The sequence below is a fragment of the Bombyx mandarina genome, chromosome 10, assembly GCF_030267445.1.
Source record: "Bombyx mandarina strain Sakado chromosome 10, ASM3026744v2".
In the NCBI taxonomy this organism is placed as follows: domain Eukaryota; kingdom Metazoa; phylum Arthropoda; class Insecta; order Lepidoptera; family Bombycidae; genus Bombyx; species Bombyx mandarina.
The window spans coordinates 10,908,892-10,927,593 of NC_143217.1; the positions used below are offsets into that span (position 1 = coordinate 10,908,892).

At 36.3% G+C, this 18,702-nt stretch overlaps 1 protein-coding gene across 6 annotated transcripts in view; it reads left to right on the top strand.

The window, feature by feature from the left end:
• The window catches only part of Rbp6 (RNA-binding protein 6), a 564,515-nt gene that overhangs the window by 265,862 nt on the left and 279,951 nt on the right, over positions 1-18,702 (top strand). For all 6 annotated transcript variants that reach the window (XM_089730415.1, XM_089730414.1, XM_028174640.2 and 3 more), the window contains exon 4: positions 3,542-3,626. In XM_089730415.1, coding sequence (XP_089586541.1) covers positions 3,542-3,626 — 85 coding nt within the window. The remainder of the gene's footprint in view (positions 1-3,541; positions 3,627-18,702) is intronic.

Consider the following 18,702-nt stretch of genomic DNA (forward strand, 5'->3'; position numbering starts at 1 on the left):
CCATTCGGCTGTACGGTCCATTTAGATTAATTATTGGATTACTTAATTTCGCAGCGGAATATTTACGCCGCACCCACTTAATTATACGGATAATATTTTGGGTCACGAAAAAGATAATTTACTCATTATATTTTTGTGATTTATTGATATTTCCCAACACTGTTAAACACAATTAATTGCTTTGAATTTATAGCGATGTTAATGTAATCTCTTATTTCGTACAAATTTCGGTTCTAATTATCAAGGCTGTATTCGAACATAAAAGTCACAAAAATACGTGAAAAACATAATTTACTCGGAGCGTTACACACGTAATACAACGTTATAACCACGTCAATTCCAGAATCCAGCCGCCCCGAGAAGCATTAATTACCGTCAAGATTAAATAAGAAAGGCGGCAATCGATGAGAGCGAATAAGACCGGAATTACGACGGAGCCAGCATTTGTCCCGGCAACTAATAAAGGAGACAATATTGCACTCGATACGTATAAATGTGCGAGCAGCATTTGGGGCGTGATATTAATTTCGCCAGTAATTGCTATCGGTTTCCAGCGGAGGCTGCAGCCGTGAGCCATGAATACGGGAGTTACCGCTATTTGTTCCTGACGTTGCGGTTTAGGGTTTTACCTCGAGCCGGCTCCTATATTTATTTTCTTCGAGTTTTGTCCAAACATACAATAGCCGAGTGGATTAACGGGCTCGTTTCGATAGTTCAGGTCTAATGCCGCGGGAAACAATGGGCTTATACGAAATACTACTGGGTATTTGTTCACTAAGCATACAATTAGACATCCGTGAAAATACGCTAAGCTTCCACGTGTGAGATAACTGAAACAATGAACTGCGAGGAGAGTGCGTTTCCAGAGGTATTTTTTTGCCACGTACCATCCGGATATGGAATGAGCTCCCCTCCACGGTGTTTCCCGAGCGCTATGACATGTCCTTCTTTAAACGAGGCTTGTGGACAGTATTAAGCGGTAGGCAGCGACTTGGCTCTGCCCCTGGCATTGCTGAAGTCCATAGGCGACGGTAACTACTCACCATCAGGTGGGTCGTATGCTCGTCTGCCTACACGGACAAAAAAAACGTATTCAATGAAAATGGGGTAGTTCAATTATAAAAAAGCGCTTGTGTTATAAAAAAATCTGTTGAATCTCACCACGTGTTTGAGAACGTGAATGCAACAGTTCGTGTATAAGCACAAAAAGCGCGGGGAAAAAATACCCAAAGACTATATCGTTGGCGTGCCGCTTTTGATATTTTCAGTGGAAAACTAGTGACGAGTGACGGCTAACTGGTTTAAGTTGTAACGGGATAACCACTACCCGGCATTCCGGTATCAAAATCTCGTCATCCATAAATTAAGGGGAAGCGCTTGCCGACTGAACGGTTTAAGCTTCATTGTGCATAACCAAAGAGGGACATGCAACATCCCTGTACGGATGTGAAGTTAATTAATGTCTACGTTTCATTAGACTGAATATACGATTTCGGAATTCCAATCTGTACTAATATTATAAAGCTGAAGAGTTTGTTTGTTTGGACGCGCTAATCTCAGGAACTACTGGGTTGATTTGAAAAATTCTTTCAGTGTTAGATAGCCCATTTATTGAGGAAGGCTATAGGCTACATAACATGTTTCTAAGACCAATACAAGCGGAGCACCAATAAATAATATTTAAAAATCGGGTTTTTTCCCTTTTTAGACTCCGCTGCGTGCGCTGCAGAAACGGTTAAAGTTTCACTAAAATAATGTTTGACAGAATTGTGCCTCTTTAAAAGATCTAAAAAAGTCCGCGACAGCATATGTTTATATGTTAAGGTTGGCTCACTATAACGTTTTTTATGCTAACCAAATTTGTTCCAAAATAAAGCATTATTTGTGAACTATTCTTAGCGGACGAAGTCGCAGGCAAAAGCTAGTGATATTATATAATAATTCTGTGGATATGGGCAGTATTGAATAATGGTTTAAGTGATAAAGAATACGTCGAGTAATGAGATGAAGTTTTATTGACATTTTGATAGTGGCAATAACTATAGGTATACTCTAACACAAATGTATGATCATCACACAATTATGTAGAATGCATTGTCCCATGCGAACTTACAATTCGCATTCCGACGATAAGATTCGTATTTTAATTGATACTTGGTTAATTTCGTTATATTCATATTGATTAAAATACATTTATGTGTATGTTATAAAAGTCATTAAAAATACAAATAAAAATATATGGTATACTAAAGTAGATCTCATATTACATGACTTAATATAACAAAATAATAAAACAAACAAACAAAATTTCCAAGACCTACATATCCGTATAAATTGAATCTTGAAAACCGATTCAGGTAACAAAAAGCGCTTGTAAGCTTATTACCAAATTTTGTAAAAGAGAATTGAGTTGTACCTCTTTCGAAAGAGGAAGAAAATAAGGCACGTACCCTTAAAGATAAGTAGGACGTAACTCCATTCTGAAAAGGGCCTCTCAACTGCGCTAGCGCTATGCCACCATCTTAAAATGAACTTCGAGCCTCTCCGACCGCGATTGAGATAAGACCAGATAGGGGTTGTTATGAGAGCGATCAGAGGTCAGTGATTGGTGGTCGAGGTACATAGTCGGCTTGATGCGCGGTGTGAACTGAAGCCCTCGTTATTTTCAATTTCCATACACGAGCACCCTCTATACATTTCTCTACGTATGATATGTGAGTGTATTAAACCATGAATCTTGTAAAGACCGTAGATGATTTATTTTGTAGGACTACACCTGTTTTATTTGATTAAATAAACACATCAAAAAAAGATTAATCATGTCAAGTCCACTAAGCAATATTAAAGAAAATCTTAAATGAGTATATTAGAAACAATCAATCTTGATGAAACGAGTCTTAAAATTAAATTGTAACTTCAATTATTATAACTACAAGAATCTACAATAGCTACTCCAATTACAATTCTAAAATAGGTAGTCGTGCGAAAGAATTGTTGAAACGTTCTAATTGTCTGAATACTCTTTCCTCGAAAGCAATCGGAAGAAAATTATTAAATTCCTCACTTTAACGAGAGAAAGACGGCGGGGCTCAACTAGTACTTGACCGCTTTTTATAGCAGAATTTACGGAGGTAGGCGTTGTTATTGTAACAAATTTCTTGTAACACCTGTAGGCAGCGAAGCCAGTGAAGTAACGAGAAAATTGTATTTCCATTTTTACAATTTCAATTTAGTATTAATTCGAGTACGGAGCACGGTCGGGCGCGCCGCCACATGTAAAATATGAATCGGCTAAGTGAAATTAAAATGTTCTATATAAATTGAGAATTTTGCAAGTCCTAAAGTGGAGAAGGTTTTCATGATTTATCGCCCTACCGAAATTGGGCAGCGACTACGACAATTTTTTTTTCATGAAACTATTGTTTGCAAAAATATAAACATACATTTAATCAAGTACCCGTTTATGAAAAAATATGATAGGTAGGATAACTAAATAACATAAATTCTGGATATTATTTAATAAATAAAAAATTGATTTCAGGGGCTTTGGCTTCATCACCTTCGGCGACCCAGCTAGTGTAGACAAAGTATTAGCGCAAGGAACACACGAACTAGACGGAAAAAAGGTATGTTCTATGATACATGTAATTATTATAGCTCTTAATTTATTCTTAAAAAAATCGGTTGTCTGTAAAGTCGATATACTGACGATAGTTGAACGTGACAACGTCATAAGAAAATACTGATGGAATGGTTTCATTTTTCAAAAGAAAATTTTAATTTTATTTGTTTGAAAGATATTTTGTATGGACAATTGAGACCACATTCACTTTTCTCTGAACTTCATACTTGACGAAAACATGTAAATGTATTATTGTATAGCAGCGTCCACGCGGATGCATCGCTCACTCAAGTAGGAGAGAGACAACTGTCGAACGCTGCCGAACGCGGAGGCCGATTGTGCCTCTTTATCGCTCGTTGCGCGCTCTCGCTTGCACTTCAAGCTTTAAATGGAACGCCTCAGAGCGAGGTAGCGCCGCATGAGTCATGTTTTTTCGTGCGTGCAGCCAGCTCCATCGAATTATAAGACGTTGTCATGTCAAAAAGTGACAAGGAATGTTTTATTTTTATTCCTCTATATAGGTAAATGAGCTCACGGATTATCCGTAGCGAAGCGACCCTTGAGATTTTTTGGTAGAAGTCTCCATTGAATTTTAAATCGCCTGTCGCACCCTTTAAATAGAAACGTATAACTAAACTTATAAAATAAATAACATTTTAAATATTTTTTTCGGTACTTAACGTCTTATCGTAAATTTCCATCGGTTAAACATAATCAAGAACCGAATACTCAGAAAAAAGCCTTTTATATTAAATAAATCAAAGCTCGATTTTGTTTACTTTCAAAATTGGCTAACTCAAATAAGTTCAGCATTAAACATTTGATTACTAAATAAATAGGAAGCACAAAAAAAATTCTCGTGAATTTTCGATTCAAATAGGAGTGGCATTGAAAGATGCTAAAATGATTACGAAGAACTAACAAAGCTCTCATAGATCTCTTTGAATGTGATATTAATTACCAGAGGAATAAGAGTTATCCATTACTGAAACAGTAAGTAGGTATACATTTTTTAAACCACTTCTTTATAATTGACTCCGGAACGAGCATACGGTTTATTTGATATGTGGGCACAGGCACTCATAGACATCAACAGTATCCGGGGCACAGCTATTATTTTGCTTACAGTTGAGAACTCTTCAAGCCTCGTTTAGGCAAGAACGCGTTACAACCTTCGGGGATTCATTTTCGTTCTTACATTTGTGCGTTCGAGGTCACAGCTCAGTGTTGTATGAATCAGCGAAGCAAAGTAAATGCCACTTCTAGACAATAATAAGGTCACGCTGTTAATAAGGTCAAAATCTGTAACTTTTTAAGCTATTGCATAGATTTTATCGCGGGTCTTGAGCGCGGCGACCGAATTCATGAAATTCCGTAACGAAAAAAACCTTACACCCCTCACTCCGTCTACCATGTAGCTGGCGTTCAACACATTCACAGGTTGCGCTTGTGTAGTGTTTGTGAATAAGCGCGTGGCGTGACGTCACACTGCATGCGCATCATGAAAAGTCTGCCCACCTCTCTCTTGCGCGGTCTAGCTTATGAGTGTGAAGGGGACAGTTAAGGTTTTGCTTTTATTAATGTTTAATATAGCGTGGTCTTGTTTTATTATGGTTTTAATAATTGCATAAGTTGATAAAAAATGCTATGCAATAGCTTTACCGCGGCAGTTCCCGAATGCCACACGTTTTTTTTTTTATGATTGAAAGATTACTGGTGGCCCGGAGGCCTTTCCAGTTTCACCAGAATAGGTGGGTGAGCAAAGGCTCAGCCAGCAGGGGTATGATTTGCTAACAATTGCCAGAGCGCCTCCGAAGGAGACCTAACAACTCAAGAGCAATTGCTTCGCGAATGAATCTACTACCGGATCGGAATCGCAACCCGCTGAGAAGATCCGGCGAGAAACTCAGCGGGCTTCCATCTCTAACTAAAGTATGGCTTGAAGGCGGCCTTAACTGAAACTTTAAGCTGGAGCATGTACTTGCGGACTAGCGGATAGTGATTATAGCGGATAGTGATATACTTTAAATCATGTTGCCCACGTGTTACTGAACATAGAAGAGACTACTGTGTAAATATCATTTACTATGCATTAGCTTGAAAAATAATAATGATTTAGGTAAATAAATAAAATTAGCAGTCCACGGAGCCATGTCCCAAGCCACTCCTAAATTCACTCTCAGTACTTTTAGGCATTCCGAACACCAGTTAGTGAACAAGAGTTCAACGTGCAATCTAACTAATTGATATAGCCCATTTAGTTTCTAGCCAGATTTTCTCAGGGGGTCGCGATTTCGAAGCTGCGGGAGATTCAGCGAAGCTCTGCTCTTGTTAGAGCTTATATTATAGCAAACTCTCAGAATATAGCTTTGTAAGCTCGCATACCAACCAACAAATAGCCTCTGGAGGCTACCGGATGATAGGTAGACAAAAAAAAAATTGTCTATGTGGAATTACGCTTTTTTTTATTGCATATATGGGTAGACAGCTCACAGCCCAACTGGTGCTAAGTGGTTACCGGAGCCCATAGACATCTACAACGTAAATGCCGCCACCCACCTTGAGATGTGAGTTCTAAGGTCTCAGTATAGTTACAACGGCTGCCCCACCCTTCAAACTGTAACGCATTACTGCTTCACGGCAGAAATAAGCAAGGTGGTGGTATCCGTTCGGACTCACAAGAGGTCCTACCACCAGTAAAAGGCTGACCCTCGTTATGTTCTAATATCTTGCATCCTGAATTATTAAGGAAATTTATGTAAAAATAGGTACGTACTATCTTCATAAAGACATCTATGATTTTATATTTAATATTAAATATATTAAATTCACACACGATTCCGAATATAAAAAGTACGTATGAAAAAAAAAATGTTCGACTTTCAAATCGAGGCATCAAGTGTCAACCAGTTGACATTTGATTTGACAATCGTATTGTTAGACTAATGAGATGAATATATGTATATTAAATCTATATATGTTATTAAATATCTACTAGAGGTCCCGCCGTAGTCGAAATTCGACTACAATTAATTGGAATTGTAAGCTTGTACACTATTATGATTGTATTTTCAACGCCAAGACTACACTATACAAAAATATTAATAAGGACAAACAATATTTAATTTATTCTCAATTTGACCACAGACGTCAAGAACAAAAGTTTGACAATAAATAAATAGTATGCATGCGTGTGTGTGTCAAATACATGGTATGTAGTGTGTGTAATGTTTTCTTTATTGATTTAATGTATCTTTTATGCATTATTTAAAAAAAATATTAGCATTGTGCACTTCTTCTCTATATTCTCTATAAGTGTGGAAAATTTCATACTCCTCCGTTCGCGCAATTTTCTTAAAAAGGGATACAAAGTTGCTTCACCTATTAATATATAGATATATGTATATTAAATGTTCTTACGATTACATAATACTGCCAAAACTTTTTTTTTCGCAAAGTTAGTGGTCGTTATTTATTTTTATTTTTTTTATTGCCCTTGTAGGCAGACGAGCATACGGCCCACCTGATGGTGAGTGGTTACCGTCGCCCATGGACTTCAGCAATGCCAGGGGCAGAGCCAAGCCGCTGCCTACCGCTTAATACTCTCCATAAGCCTCGTTTGAAGAACGATTATGGAGCGTTAAAACACAAATGCCTTAAATGTTTGCGCGCACAAAATTTTGTTGCCAGCCTGTTAAATTGGTTACAATTTAAATTGCACAACTTGCTTGTTCCGCAGAAAGTTATGGCGGTGAATTTATAATATTTATTTTTTGGGTTTCCACTAAATGATTTAAGCTGTTGCTCGAACATTTTAAAATTTCTTTTATTCTGATGGTTTTGGTAAGCTCTGTATTAAAATACATATTTCGAAACATGAAAATTTCAGTACAACTTAATATCCGTTATTATTAAATGTACAAATGTAGTGTGCATTTGAATCACACATGCGCATAGCACGTGCCAGTTTGGTGATAAGAAGGCTATTCAAGAGCCGTTTATTGCTGTCCGGTTTTTATTTACAACCAATTGTCTCGGTCTGATAATTAGCACTTAAAATCAAGCTGGAAGTGAGAAAGCTGCCTATCTACTACAATAAAAAAATCCTACGAATTAGAATATACTAGAGATAGAGCGTCTCATGAGCCCGTGCGGGTAGGTACTATTACCCGCTTATTTTTGCCGCGATGGTAGTGCGTCCCGGTTTGAAAGGTAGGGTAGTCGTCGTACATACAATTCAAACTTAGAACTCAGTTACGTTGCTGATGTCAATGGGCTCCGATTAGCACTTAATTCTAGATGGGCCGTGAGCTCGTCCACCTATCTAAGCAATAAGCAAAGCTCCGTCGTCTCTATTTTTACACTAAAGCAATCGTAAGTGTTAGTTTGAAATTTAAAATAACCGTTAAATAATAAATACGAGTCGACCTCATGTCTCAAGGAGTGGCTGTATTCTAAGGGCTTCAATAAAATTTACTTTCAAGATTTGCGTTCGAATCTGCTTACTCTTTGTACCAACTAGAAGTACGTTCTCTCAATTAAGTGATGACAATAATTTTGTTATGCTCACCTTAATCATTGGTCAACTATTGATTTATGAAACTTATAGCTCGCTGAACCGCTTAAGCAATAAAAAAGAGAAAGCCAAGTATTTTATTCGAATCTTTGAAATAACGATGAATTTCTGTTTGTAAATGTTTTGACATTTATGTAGACAATAATCATCTTTGTATCTCTGTTCTACGTGTACAGATGAAGAAAAAATCGATTACAATCGTTCGCCGCGTAACAATCTAGATAAATTACTGAGCCGATCGTTGCTCGCTTTGATTAAATTATGGTACACTGGCAGAAGATTAGTCGAATCCTCGCAAATCGACTGAAAAGAGACTATTTCGCGATTTACATAAACTACGTGAAAGATCGTCATTTGTGTTTTTTTGTGAGTCCGGATAAAGAATTTTGTCCCTTTTAGTTGAATAAAGGGAGAACGGTTTATGGCGTGCTTGATTAAATTTAAGGTGATAATTGCGTTAGGTAATTTTTTGTTTTTCGTAATATAATTTCCGATGAATTTTAAAACGCAGTAGATAGGTAAAGCACATTGCGGCTTATCCGGTGTTAGGTGGTGACTGATGCTAATGCGTAGTGTGTAATGAGAATGCAGCTCCCATTCTTGAAGTTGAGATCTCAATAGTATTATATATTGTTTATCCAGACCGGAACGAATGTTCGCGGTGGAAATCTCAAAAAATTATTTCTAGAACTTTTATTTTTATTTTTTATTGCTTAGATGGGTGGTCGAGCCACAGCCCACCTGGTGTTGAGTGGTTACTGGAGCCCATGGACATCTACAACGTAAATGCGCCACCCACCTTCAGATATAAGTTCTAAGATCTCAGTATAGTTACAACGGCTGCCCCACCCTTCAAACCGAAACGCATTACTGCTTCACGGTAGAAATAGGCAGGGTGGTGGTACCTACCCGCGCGGACTCACAAGAGGTCCTACCACCAGTAAACATTTTCTTTATACAGAGTTGCGTTTTTAATTAGTTATCCTAAATTAATCCTTATTGTTCAATACGTAACCGACTTATGCTACGAATCAATCATGTGTTCTGATTTAGGGGTAAGTCGATATTCCGATCCAATTAACAGTACGACTTCACGTCACAAGGTGGCATTCATAACGCCGTGACTATGGTCTCCAGTTACTTCCTTACATCAAGTCGACTGTGACCACGTGCTACGGAACCAATCTAAAAGGGCCCTTAATATATTATTTTGTGAGTTAAATAAAGGTTCCATTTCACATCAGACATATTTCGGTCCACAAAACCTTTCACCGAGGCGTTTGATGTAGAAATTAATGTCCAAATAAAAAAGTTATCTATCAATAAAAATGTAGATAGAAATTGTTGAACGTAAACTTATAACGAGAAAATACAAACGGCCTCAGAAGAAAATTAAACTGCCAAAGGAGATTTTTAAAGCTTCAGAATAAACGAGTTATTTCGGAACCCCACAGTTTATAGTTAAGTACATTATGGGGTTTGTTTGGTAATTAAAATTTTTATTGAACTCGGAAATTTTCTTAAGCGGTTTGTGTTACGTTGCTTAATAAGTTTGTCATGACTTTAAGTGACTTCTGTGTTTTGTGCAATTAAAACCCCTCTTTGTTTTCCAAATACATACATATATTTTCAAATTAATCATTTAATTAATTACAAATTAGAATTTCCTGTATTTTGGAAACCATAAACAGGTATACATACTTACGCACGTTTAAATATATGAATAAACACTAATATAAATGAACACTCAGATAAAGAGCATACATGTTCATTACATAAATATTTTCTCTATGCAGGAATTACTACTAAATGGTATAGGTACTTAATACAGAGTTGTTTAGCATACTCGTATCGAATGATGCTTAAACTCTTAACGCATTTTCTCCAAATAATTTATAATATAATTTACAATACAATAAAAGAAATTACATCTTAAATTAAAAAAGTTAACTCGCAGATTTATTGCATTTACTATTAGGAGAAGGACGTAATTTAATCCCGCACACGTATCTGCTTATCCTGGCCATTTCTGCTACCAATCAGATTTCAATATCATGTCTCATGAAACATGATACTGGCATTTGCACTTTGGTTTATATGAGCTCCGTCAGTTCCTCAATAGTAGTCGGGCTACTAGACCTATATGAAAGCTACAAATTTAAACTAAGTTTGTTAAGCATCTTGTTCACCTTTAATTCGGACTTGAAATAATTGATGCAACACTCACATTTTATTGTGGGCGATGAGAATGCATAAATACGAAAAGTTCCCGATATTTTTTTCCTAAATAAGTTACAGAAGGAAAAATTGTTCGCATCAAACTTAACACAATTCCTTCGTTTCTGTATCTAAGCGGAAAAGTTAATCGCATGTCTTTACGTCGTAAATTGTTCACATTTTTCGTGAGTACTGCCTGAACATAATAGCCTTCTGCGTCATCAATATTTATACCGATGTTTACGATTCAACCACTAAACATTGTGCACATGTGCCATTCCCTTTGTGTTCCGAATCAAAGCTCATAACATACTTCTTTTACGTCTATCTATTTTATATATGGCAGTAAATTTGAATATAATTTTGAGGGAAATTGTTTTTTTCGTTTACAGATTTATAAGGAGTGTGTGGAATACTTTATCTTTAATTAGTTACATTTATATTAGAAATGTTACTGAAAACTAAAACAGTTAGAAAGGGATATGAAACACGTTATTTCTAATTCGCAATGCATTTAAAAATTAAAGTTGTAGCTTGATGATATTCGTAGTGGATCGTCGATCTAATAGTCCTAACGGATGTGATTCTTGTGGCGTAGTTCAATTAACTGATCATGATGTGTGGAATTATGAACCTCTGTACCTTTTCCCGGTATTAAGTACCGATGAATTTGGCTTTGGAAGATAGGGCAGCCATTAGTTACTACAATACTACCGTTAATTCAATCTTAGGTCTTAAGGTACATGTAACATGCGGTATGCATGTTAACTACACTATCCACCTAAATTTTCTTAATTTTTTTTTGTAATTGATTTGACGGGTGGACGAGCTCGCGGACTACCTGGTTTTATGTGGTTATCCAAGCCAATAGAAATCTACAACGTAAATGCCGCCACCTACCTTAAGATATGAGTTCTAAGGTACTGCTTGTTTTTACAGTACAACAACTGCTTCACCCTTCAAACCGAAAGGTACTAGTGTTTCACAGCAGAAATAGGTATGCTGGTGGTACCTACCTGCGACCTGTCAGGACAAATGTCAAAAAGGACCTATAGCACCGCTTAAAACCATTTTATATGAGTCGTTGTGTAATATACTGACCTTTTTAACTTAAAATATTCTCAGTCTGAAATACATAACCAAGGATTTTGCTAAATTAGAATAACCTAAAATTTTCATTAAGAATATTTTCTCATTTTAACTCTAAATAACTATATTCTGTGATTATGTAATCAACATTATTGGCCCCGACTGTAAGTAAACTTTTCTCATTTCTGTTTTATCATGGGCAATGGAACTTTATTTACTTCCTCCTTGAAGTTACTTCTAAGAATCTTCGATTCGAAGAGAAACTAGATAAGATGGAAGCTCTAAGGTTTCAATCTTTTTAAATTGAATTCAGATGCAACATAACGAACGAATATAATTTTTTTTGTTCTAACTAGTCTAGTCATTGAAAAATATTGTCTAGTTAGAATATATTTCAATATATAAGCTATCGGAAATAAATTGTTGTTTTCAGTATTACAGATTAGTTTGGGACATAGCTAAATAAAAATTACGGGTATATTAGTTTCCGCTAGTCTTTAAAAGGTAAAGATAATCTATTGTATGTATTTTTAAGCAAAGATGTTCGAGTAAAATTTACGGTCTGTGTATTTTTTTTTACTTATTTGATTCAATTTATTATTTTTATTTAATGAAGCAAGTTTCAGTGCGGAGAACATTACGAAAAAGTGTTATTGTTGAAAATGAGCAAATAGTACGATGCCCGGGTTTACTTTTACCCAGTTGAAAAAAAAATGTAATTTGATAAACGCAACGAATCTCCCGCCATTGCTCTGGAATAAAAAATATATTTTCTTAGAATCAAGTTGATGCATTACTCCGTCTCTGCGTGAAAGAAAGATGAAGCGAAAACATCTTTCGCGTGATTAAAACTATTTTTACAATTTTATCTTAAACTAGCGACCCGCCCTCGCTTCGCTTCGGAAACATTAAAACACACATGAAACCAAAAAAAAAAAATAAAAAAAATAAAAAAAAGTAGCCTATGTTCATCAGGGACAATGTCGGCTTCTAATGGAAAAAGAATTTTTCAAATCGGTCCAGTAGTTTCGGAGCCTATTCGAAACAAACAAACAAACAAATCTTTCCTCTTTATAATATTAGTATAGATATATTACTTTCATTTGGCAATTTTCGATCATTTTATACTACATAAACGTAAGAATAAACCTTAAAAAAAATTTTAATTTCAAAGTAATACTTACTTAAAAATTGCCTGATTCTATTCGATGGACGTAAAACATAAGCAAATTATAAAAGTAAGCCTTATTTAGGATTTCATTGATTGATATGTATGATTAGAAAAAGTGTTACGGTCTTTTGATTATATAATTCATTTTGCTGATGTTTTAAATATTTTACAGTTATTGTGGTCACGAAAAACTAGAGTACCAGTGTTGCGTATGTACGAGTATGTACAGTTTCTATGGGTTATAAAGTAAATTTGGACACAATTTTTCATAATATTTTCCCGGAATATACAGCATTTGCGACCCAACTCCAATAAATCACGGACACTTAAAATGTCAAGCATTTTTTGGTCAATTGAATGTGAAATGTTTATTTTTGGCGCTGTTATTTTTAACAACATATTAAAATAAATCATAATTTAAGTCTGTAATATTTCATCTACATTTATTGGCATCGGTTAAATATGAATTAAAGTGTTTTTGATGCATCTTAATATGATTCGAACAAAAACCTCAGTAATCACTTCATCTTATATTACAAACGCAAAGCGCCTGTTCCTATAGCATAAACTTCGTGTAATGAATAAAGTTTAAAACGGAACACACTTTTCATTTTAACTGCCCGTTAGGGCCTATCAAGCCGTTACGATTGTGGAGAAGGTCCATTATTTTTTCCTTGTTTTGCCAAGTATTTTTGTGGACTTAACATCTGGCTTTGGCAAAGGCTCGCAACTTTTTCACAAGGATTTAACAATTATTGAATACTAGATACTAATAAGTAAGCTAAGATTATTAATGGTATTTTATAACAATCCTTCCGTTTGCTCATTCACCTAACCGAGTATTTAAAATGAGTCGTGAATCTCGAACATATTTCACCAGCGCTACCTCAAGTGGCTAACCATTCAGCTATGGTGCTCTCTTATTACTTAATAATTTCGGTCGCCCATTTTTCGGCAATAGATCGAAGTCTAATTTCCAATTGAATTACTACTATTTTACCCTTCAAACCGGAACGCTTGATTGAAATGCACTAGAAATGATCAGGACGTGAACATACTATTTTTTTAATGCCCTACTCTTCAGATCGCAACGTAATGCTCCAGAGCCGAAATAAATAGAATAGTTTTACTTTTTTTTTATTACTTATATGAGTGGACGAGCCCACAGCCCACCTGGTGTTAAGTGGTTGCATTACTGCTTCACGGCAAAAATAGGCAGGGCGGTGGTACCTACCCACGCGGACTCACAAGAGGTGATCCAATGAATCCGGATTCCGCAATGAATATTCGGATTATTAACAATGTAAGATCATCTGATCTGATGCCTCTAATTCGTGACTGTATGAGCTTAGTTTCTGCATTTGAACGAATTCTCCATCTTCAATCCCATGTTTGCATCGGACCAAGGACTCTGCGAATTAAACTCGGCCAGTAAAAGCCTACTATCTACATTAAATGCCGACCGGAAGGGCGAATGGAAAACTATTTTATGTGGAAATAGCTTAGATTTAAAAAAAAAAAAAAATTTGATTGGCTAATACATTGTGTAAATTTCGTGATCTATAGACGTGGATTTCAGTCTTCAGGAAATTTGGACAGTGGGATCTGATGTATGAACAGTATATAAAGATATTAACGACAAATTAATTTTCCTAAAGCTGTCACTACAAATGCCATCTACATAGACTGAATTTTAAAATGATCAAAACTCGTAACTATCGTCTTATTAATTAAAAAATATCATGCTGTTTCATTACTTCGGAATGCAGAATAAACTAGCAAAAACCCAAGTCTCAAACGAATCCCTCTATAAAAGGGAGGTTTTATAAGTTATAAAGGCTTTTATTTTGAGGCCAATTAAAAATTCCTTTTCCCGGCTATACGCGGTGCCCGGACTCGCTTTTGTCGCGGCCGGATCTGCGTAGAGCCTCGTCTGCCTGAGATGACTCTTAAATTTCATCTAGTGAGGCCTAACGAGACAACGAGAAACTTACTGAATATAATCTGGATACAAAAACGTACTTTTTGTTGTTTCGTGCACCAAGCTTAGGTCATTACAGTTGTTTCAAACTGGCACCAGTTGTTGTTTTTTGTTGCTTCTAAAGGACCCACGGCTGACTTTTATGAAATTAAATGATTTTTTTTAATGTAAGAATGTCGTGAATGTGGCTAATCTATTTGGCTATATTCATAAAATTCCGGGCTACTAGAGTAACTACTACATCCCTATCGCTTATTCATATTAGTTTTTTTTTTGCCTGTTGGTTTCTACCAGTAGTATATTAACCAGAAATAGCTCGAAGCAGAATCATTTAGGACACGACAAAGGAAAGACCGAGGTGGCATCATTTTTCAGTAGACGGATGATCCGAATGCTCATTGAAACTCGCATATACCATTTTATCTTTAAAATTTCGTTAGCATGATTCAGGGTTTTGTCCGAATTCTTTTAGCCTATAATTATTACCACTATAGCTACTAGGCGCAAAAAAGAGGAGTTCTATCTCAGAATAATTTAAGATACGGAATGATTTAAAGAAATTTAATAAGAGCAGTCTCCTATTTAACTTTCCTAAGTCTTTAGAGCAATACCTGTTTTTAGTACTGGGTACCAGGCGTATAGTGATGTTGTACGAATTAATGTTGAACCTATATCATATTAATTCTGACTATAAACCTTCACGTTCATGCTTATGGTCTCCGATATTCACTAATCTTAAGGGGGCTGTGAGTTGGCTCATCCGTTATAACCAATTAGATAGAGAATAAGTATAAAATTATTATACCCAGAATCATTGTCAATTTTGTCCACATTGAGCATAACCAGTTAAATTCACCTGAGATATTTTAAAAATCGATTACGAGCGATAAATTCGAAAATCCATTCCTCTCTTTGGAACGCATTTAATTCGCAATGATCATAAATTCATATTGCCTAACACGTTCCGCGTTCTCTGCCTGAATTCGAAAATACGCAGTCGTGGCAGTCGCCGTCGTCCGTGAAAATAAAATGCTTTCCGATGCAGCCATTGAAGTATGTTACCGTGGAACAGCATAAATTTGCTGCAGCACGCTATTTGAATTATTGCATAACTTGTAAACATGCTTTGACCGGTTCGCCTGCAACAAAGATGCTGTCCTTCCTCGGAACAACTATAAACCGATTTAAAATTCTGAGAACATACCTTTTATCTTTTTATTTTTTATTTTAAGCTATTGCATAGATTTTATCGCTGGCCTTGAGCGCGGCTTGAGAGCGGAATCATGAAATTCCGTAACGAAAAAAACCTTCCACCCCTCACTACGCCTACTATGTAGCTCGCGTTCAACACATTCACACGTTGCGCTTGTGTAGTGCTTAAAGTAAGAAGTCTAAACACCGATTTATGTACTATCAAAATATGTGATATAATGTCGTGGGTAACACAACGATAGCGCGATTCAGCTTTTGCACATTACTATGCGTTGGGCGTGCCATTTTCTATCGCTTAGTCGAAGAATTTTATTACTACTCCTACTACTCATTCAGTGATTGGAGTGCATTAAAAGTAAATTAGCTAAACCGTTGATTCTGGGCGAATGAGAGTTAGAACTAGCATCCAAAGGCGTGTCTCTATCCCATGTAGCGCTCTCTAGTGAGTGCGTGGTCAAAATGGAATACTCACAATGTAGCAGATTCATTGAAAGTTAGCCCACTGAGTTTCTCGCTGGATCTTATTTTATTGTTGTTTTAATATTAAATTATTATTGTCGATTTATAATTGCATAAGTTGATAAAAAATGCTATGCAATAGCTTTACCGCGGCGGTCTCCGAGTGCCACACGTCTTATTTATAATAAATATAAGTCGTCGTGGCCTAAAGGATAAGACGTCCGATGCATTCGTGTTGAGCGATGCACCGGTGTTCGAATCTCAGGCGGGTACCAATTTTTCTAATGAAATACGTACTCAACAAATGTTCACGATTGACTTCCACGGTGAAGGAATAACATCGTGTAATAAAAAATAAAAAAAAATTGCTTAGATAAGTGGACGAGCTCACAGCCCACCTGGTGTTAAGTGGTTACTGGAGCCCATAGACATCTACAACGTAAATAAATGCGCCAACCACCTTGAAATATAAGTTCTAAGGTCTCAGTTTAGTTAAAACGGCTGCCCCACCCTTCAAACCGAAACGCATTACTGCTTCACGGCAGAAATAGACAGGGCGGTGGTACCTACCCGCGCGGACTCACAAGAGGTCCTACCACCAGTAATTACGCACAAGTTATAATTTTGCGGGTTTGTTAATTTTTATTACACGATTATTTTTATCAATCATTATTTTAATTATTATTTTTAAAGTTCGTTACGATGAGTCTCAGAATCCCTTTTGTGAGGATGCGATGCGAAGATCTTTATGTAGAGCCACTTACCGACTCAGCGCCGTTGAGCTCTCCTGGAGCGAAAGTTAATTTTCAAATATTACACGACTCGTTCCACATAAACGGTCTTGTTATGTTGTAGTTAGCGGTTAGTGGAACGGTCTACAGCGGCTACTCTGTGCGCTAAGTGATTTTTATCGTCCAGCGATTATGTTCTGACATCAGGAGCACACATTTGTTCTCCGCCACTAAATAATGTAGACGCGGCCGGTTTTACACGAGATTACCCGATTAAACAAACAGAGCGGCTGGAACGCCAAATAAAGGGAAACACTAACAGGCGCTCGCGTTATTCTTACAAAATTAACTCATAACGCGAAGAGCTCGTTGTATTTTTTTTTTTTTGTTTTTTTTTTCATCCGTAATCTGTTTTAATGGGCACGAGGCCAGTCGCTTCCGTAAATCGGCCGCGCACTGCAACCGCGAAATGGGAATCTTTAGTGTACATACATTTTTAATTCCATTTAAATGTCACTCTCGGGGTCCGATTGCGGCGACAATTAGCGTTTTACGGGTTCATTAATAACGCAAAACAAAAGGTCATTTTAAAACGACCACAGATAGCGGAGATGTGAGTGTTATTAAAGTTGAACCTGCGTAAAGAGCGTGTTTTAATTTTTTATTTTAAAAAAGTAAGATAAAAAATGTTGTATGGAAGAAAGAAAAAAAACGTGGGGGAATTTAATAAAAGGATTAAGCGTATGATACATATGTAAATGTATATTACAGAGGTGGGTAACAGAAAAACAAGCGCGTCGCATGCGGCCCCAAAATAATAAGTTCAAGTAGAGTTCATGTCCCGCCCGCGCCCACCTGAAGAGATTGGGGGGACAGGAATGCTTAATATAGAGTCCTTTACTTGCACCGGTTCGCCAAATAACATTGCCGACTACGCCAATGTTACCTACACTCCGCCGTCTCGGTTACTGAACGATTTTCTTTGCACGTGTGACAAAATACATTTCACATCAAAATCATGAAATGCTAACCGACGGAAAATATTACGTTAAAATCGGATTGTACTATTAACGAGCTTAGATTATTTGGTGAGCGTTAAGCGATCCAAGTAAGTCTGTATGTTAGCAGGAAAATGACTATTTAAAGATAAAGTTAAGCAAACGACAATAAGGCTACTCCCACCTTGATGATAATATATTATGGACTCTAAAATGTCGAAATCCAGTGAATTATGTCTGTACAAAAGATTTTCTGTTCAGAAAAAGCTGATAGCTGATGATAGAGCTATGCCATAGCTCATAGACAGCAAATGGGACCGCCTTTTGCACTAATAATGTTTTTTTTTTTTTTATTGCTTATATGTGTGGACGAGCTCTAATTTTATTAAAGTTGAAGTATATATCGTATCGAATCATGTATAAATCATTTCATAGGATTAATTATTTTCGCTTCAAGAATCTGTTGGTAATGTATAGCCTACTTACATACTTTATAGTAAGGTTATTACAATTTTTATAGTAGTATTTGAATAGTTTTAACAGATTTAAAAAATATTAAGGTTTTGCTTAATGTTTTGTCACGTTTATTTCATAAACTTGACATATAAAGTAATAAAGAGAGAATAGTGACACTTATAGTATACAA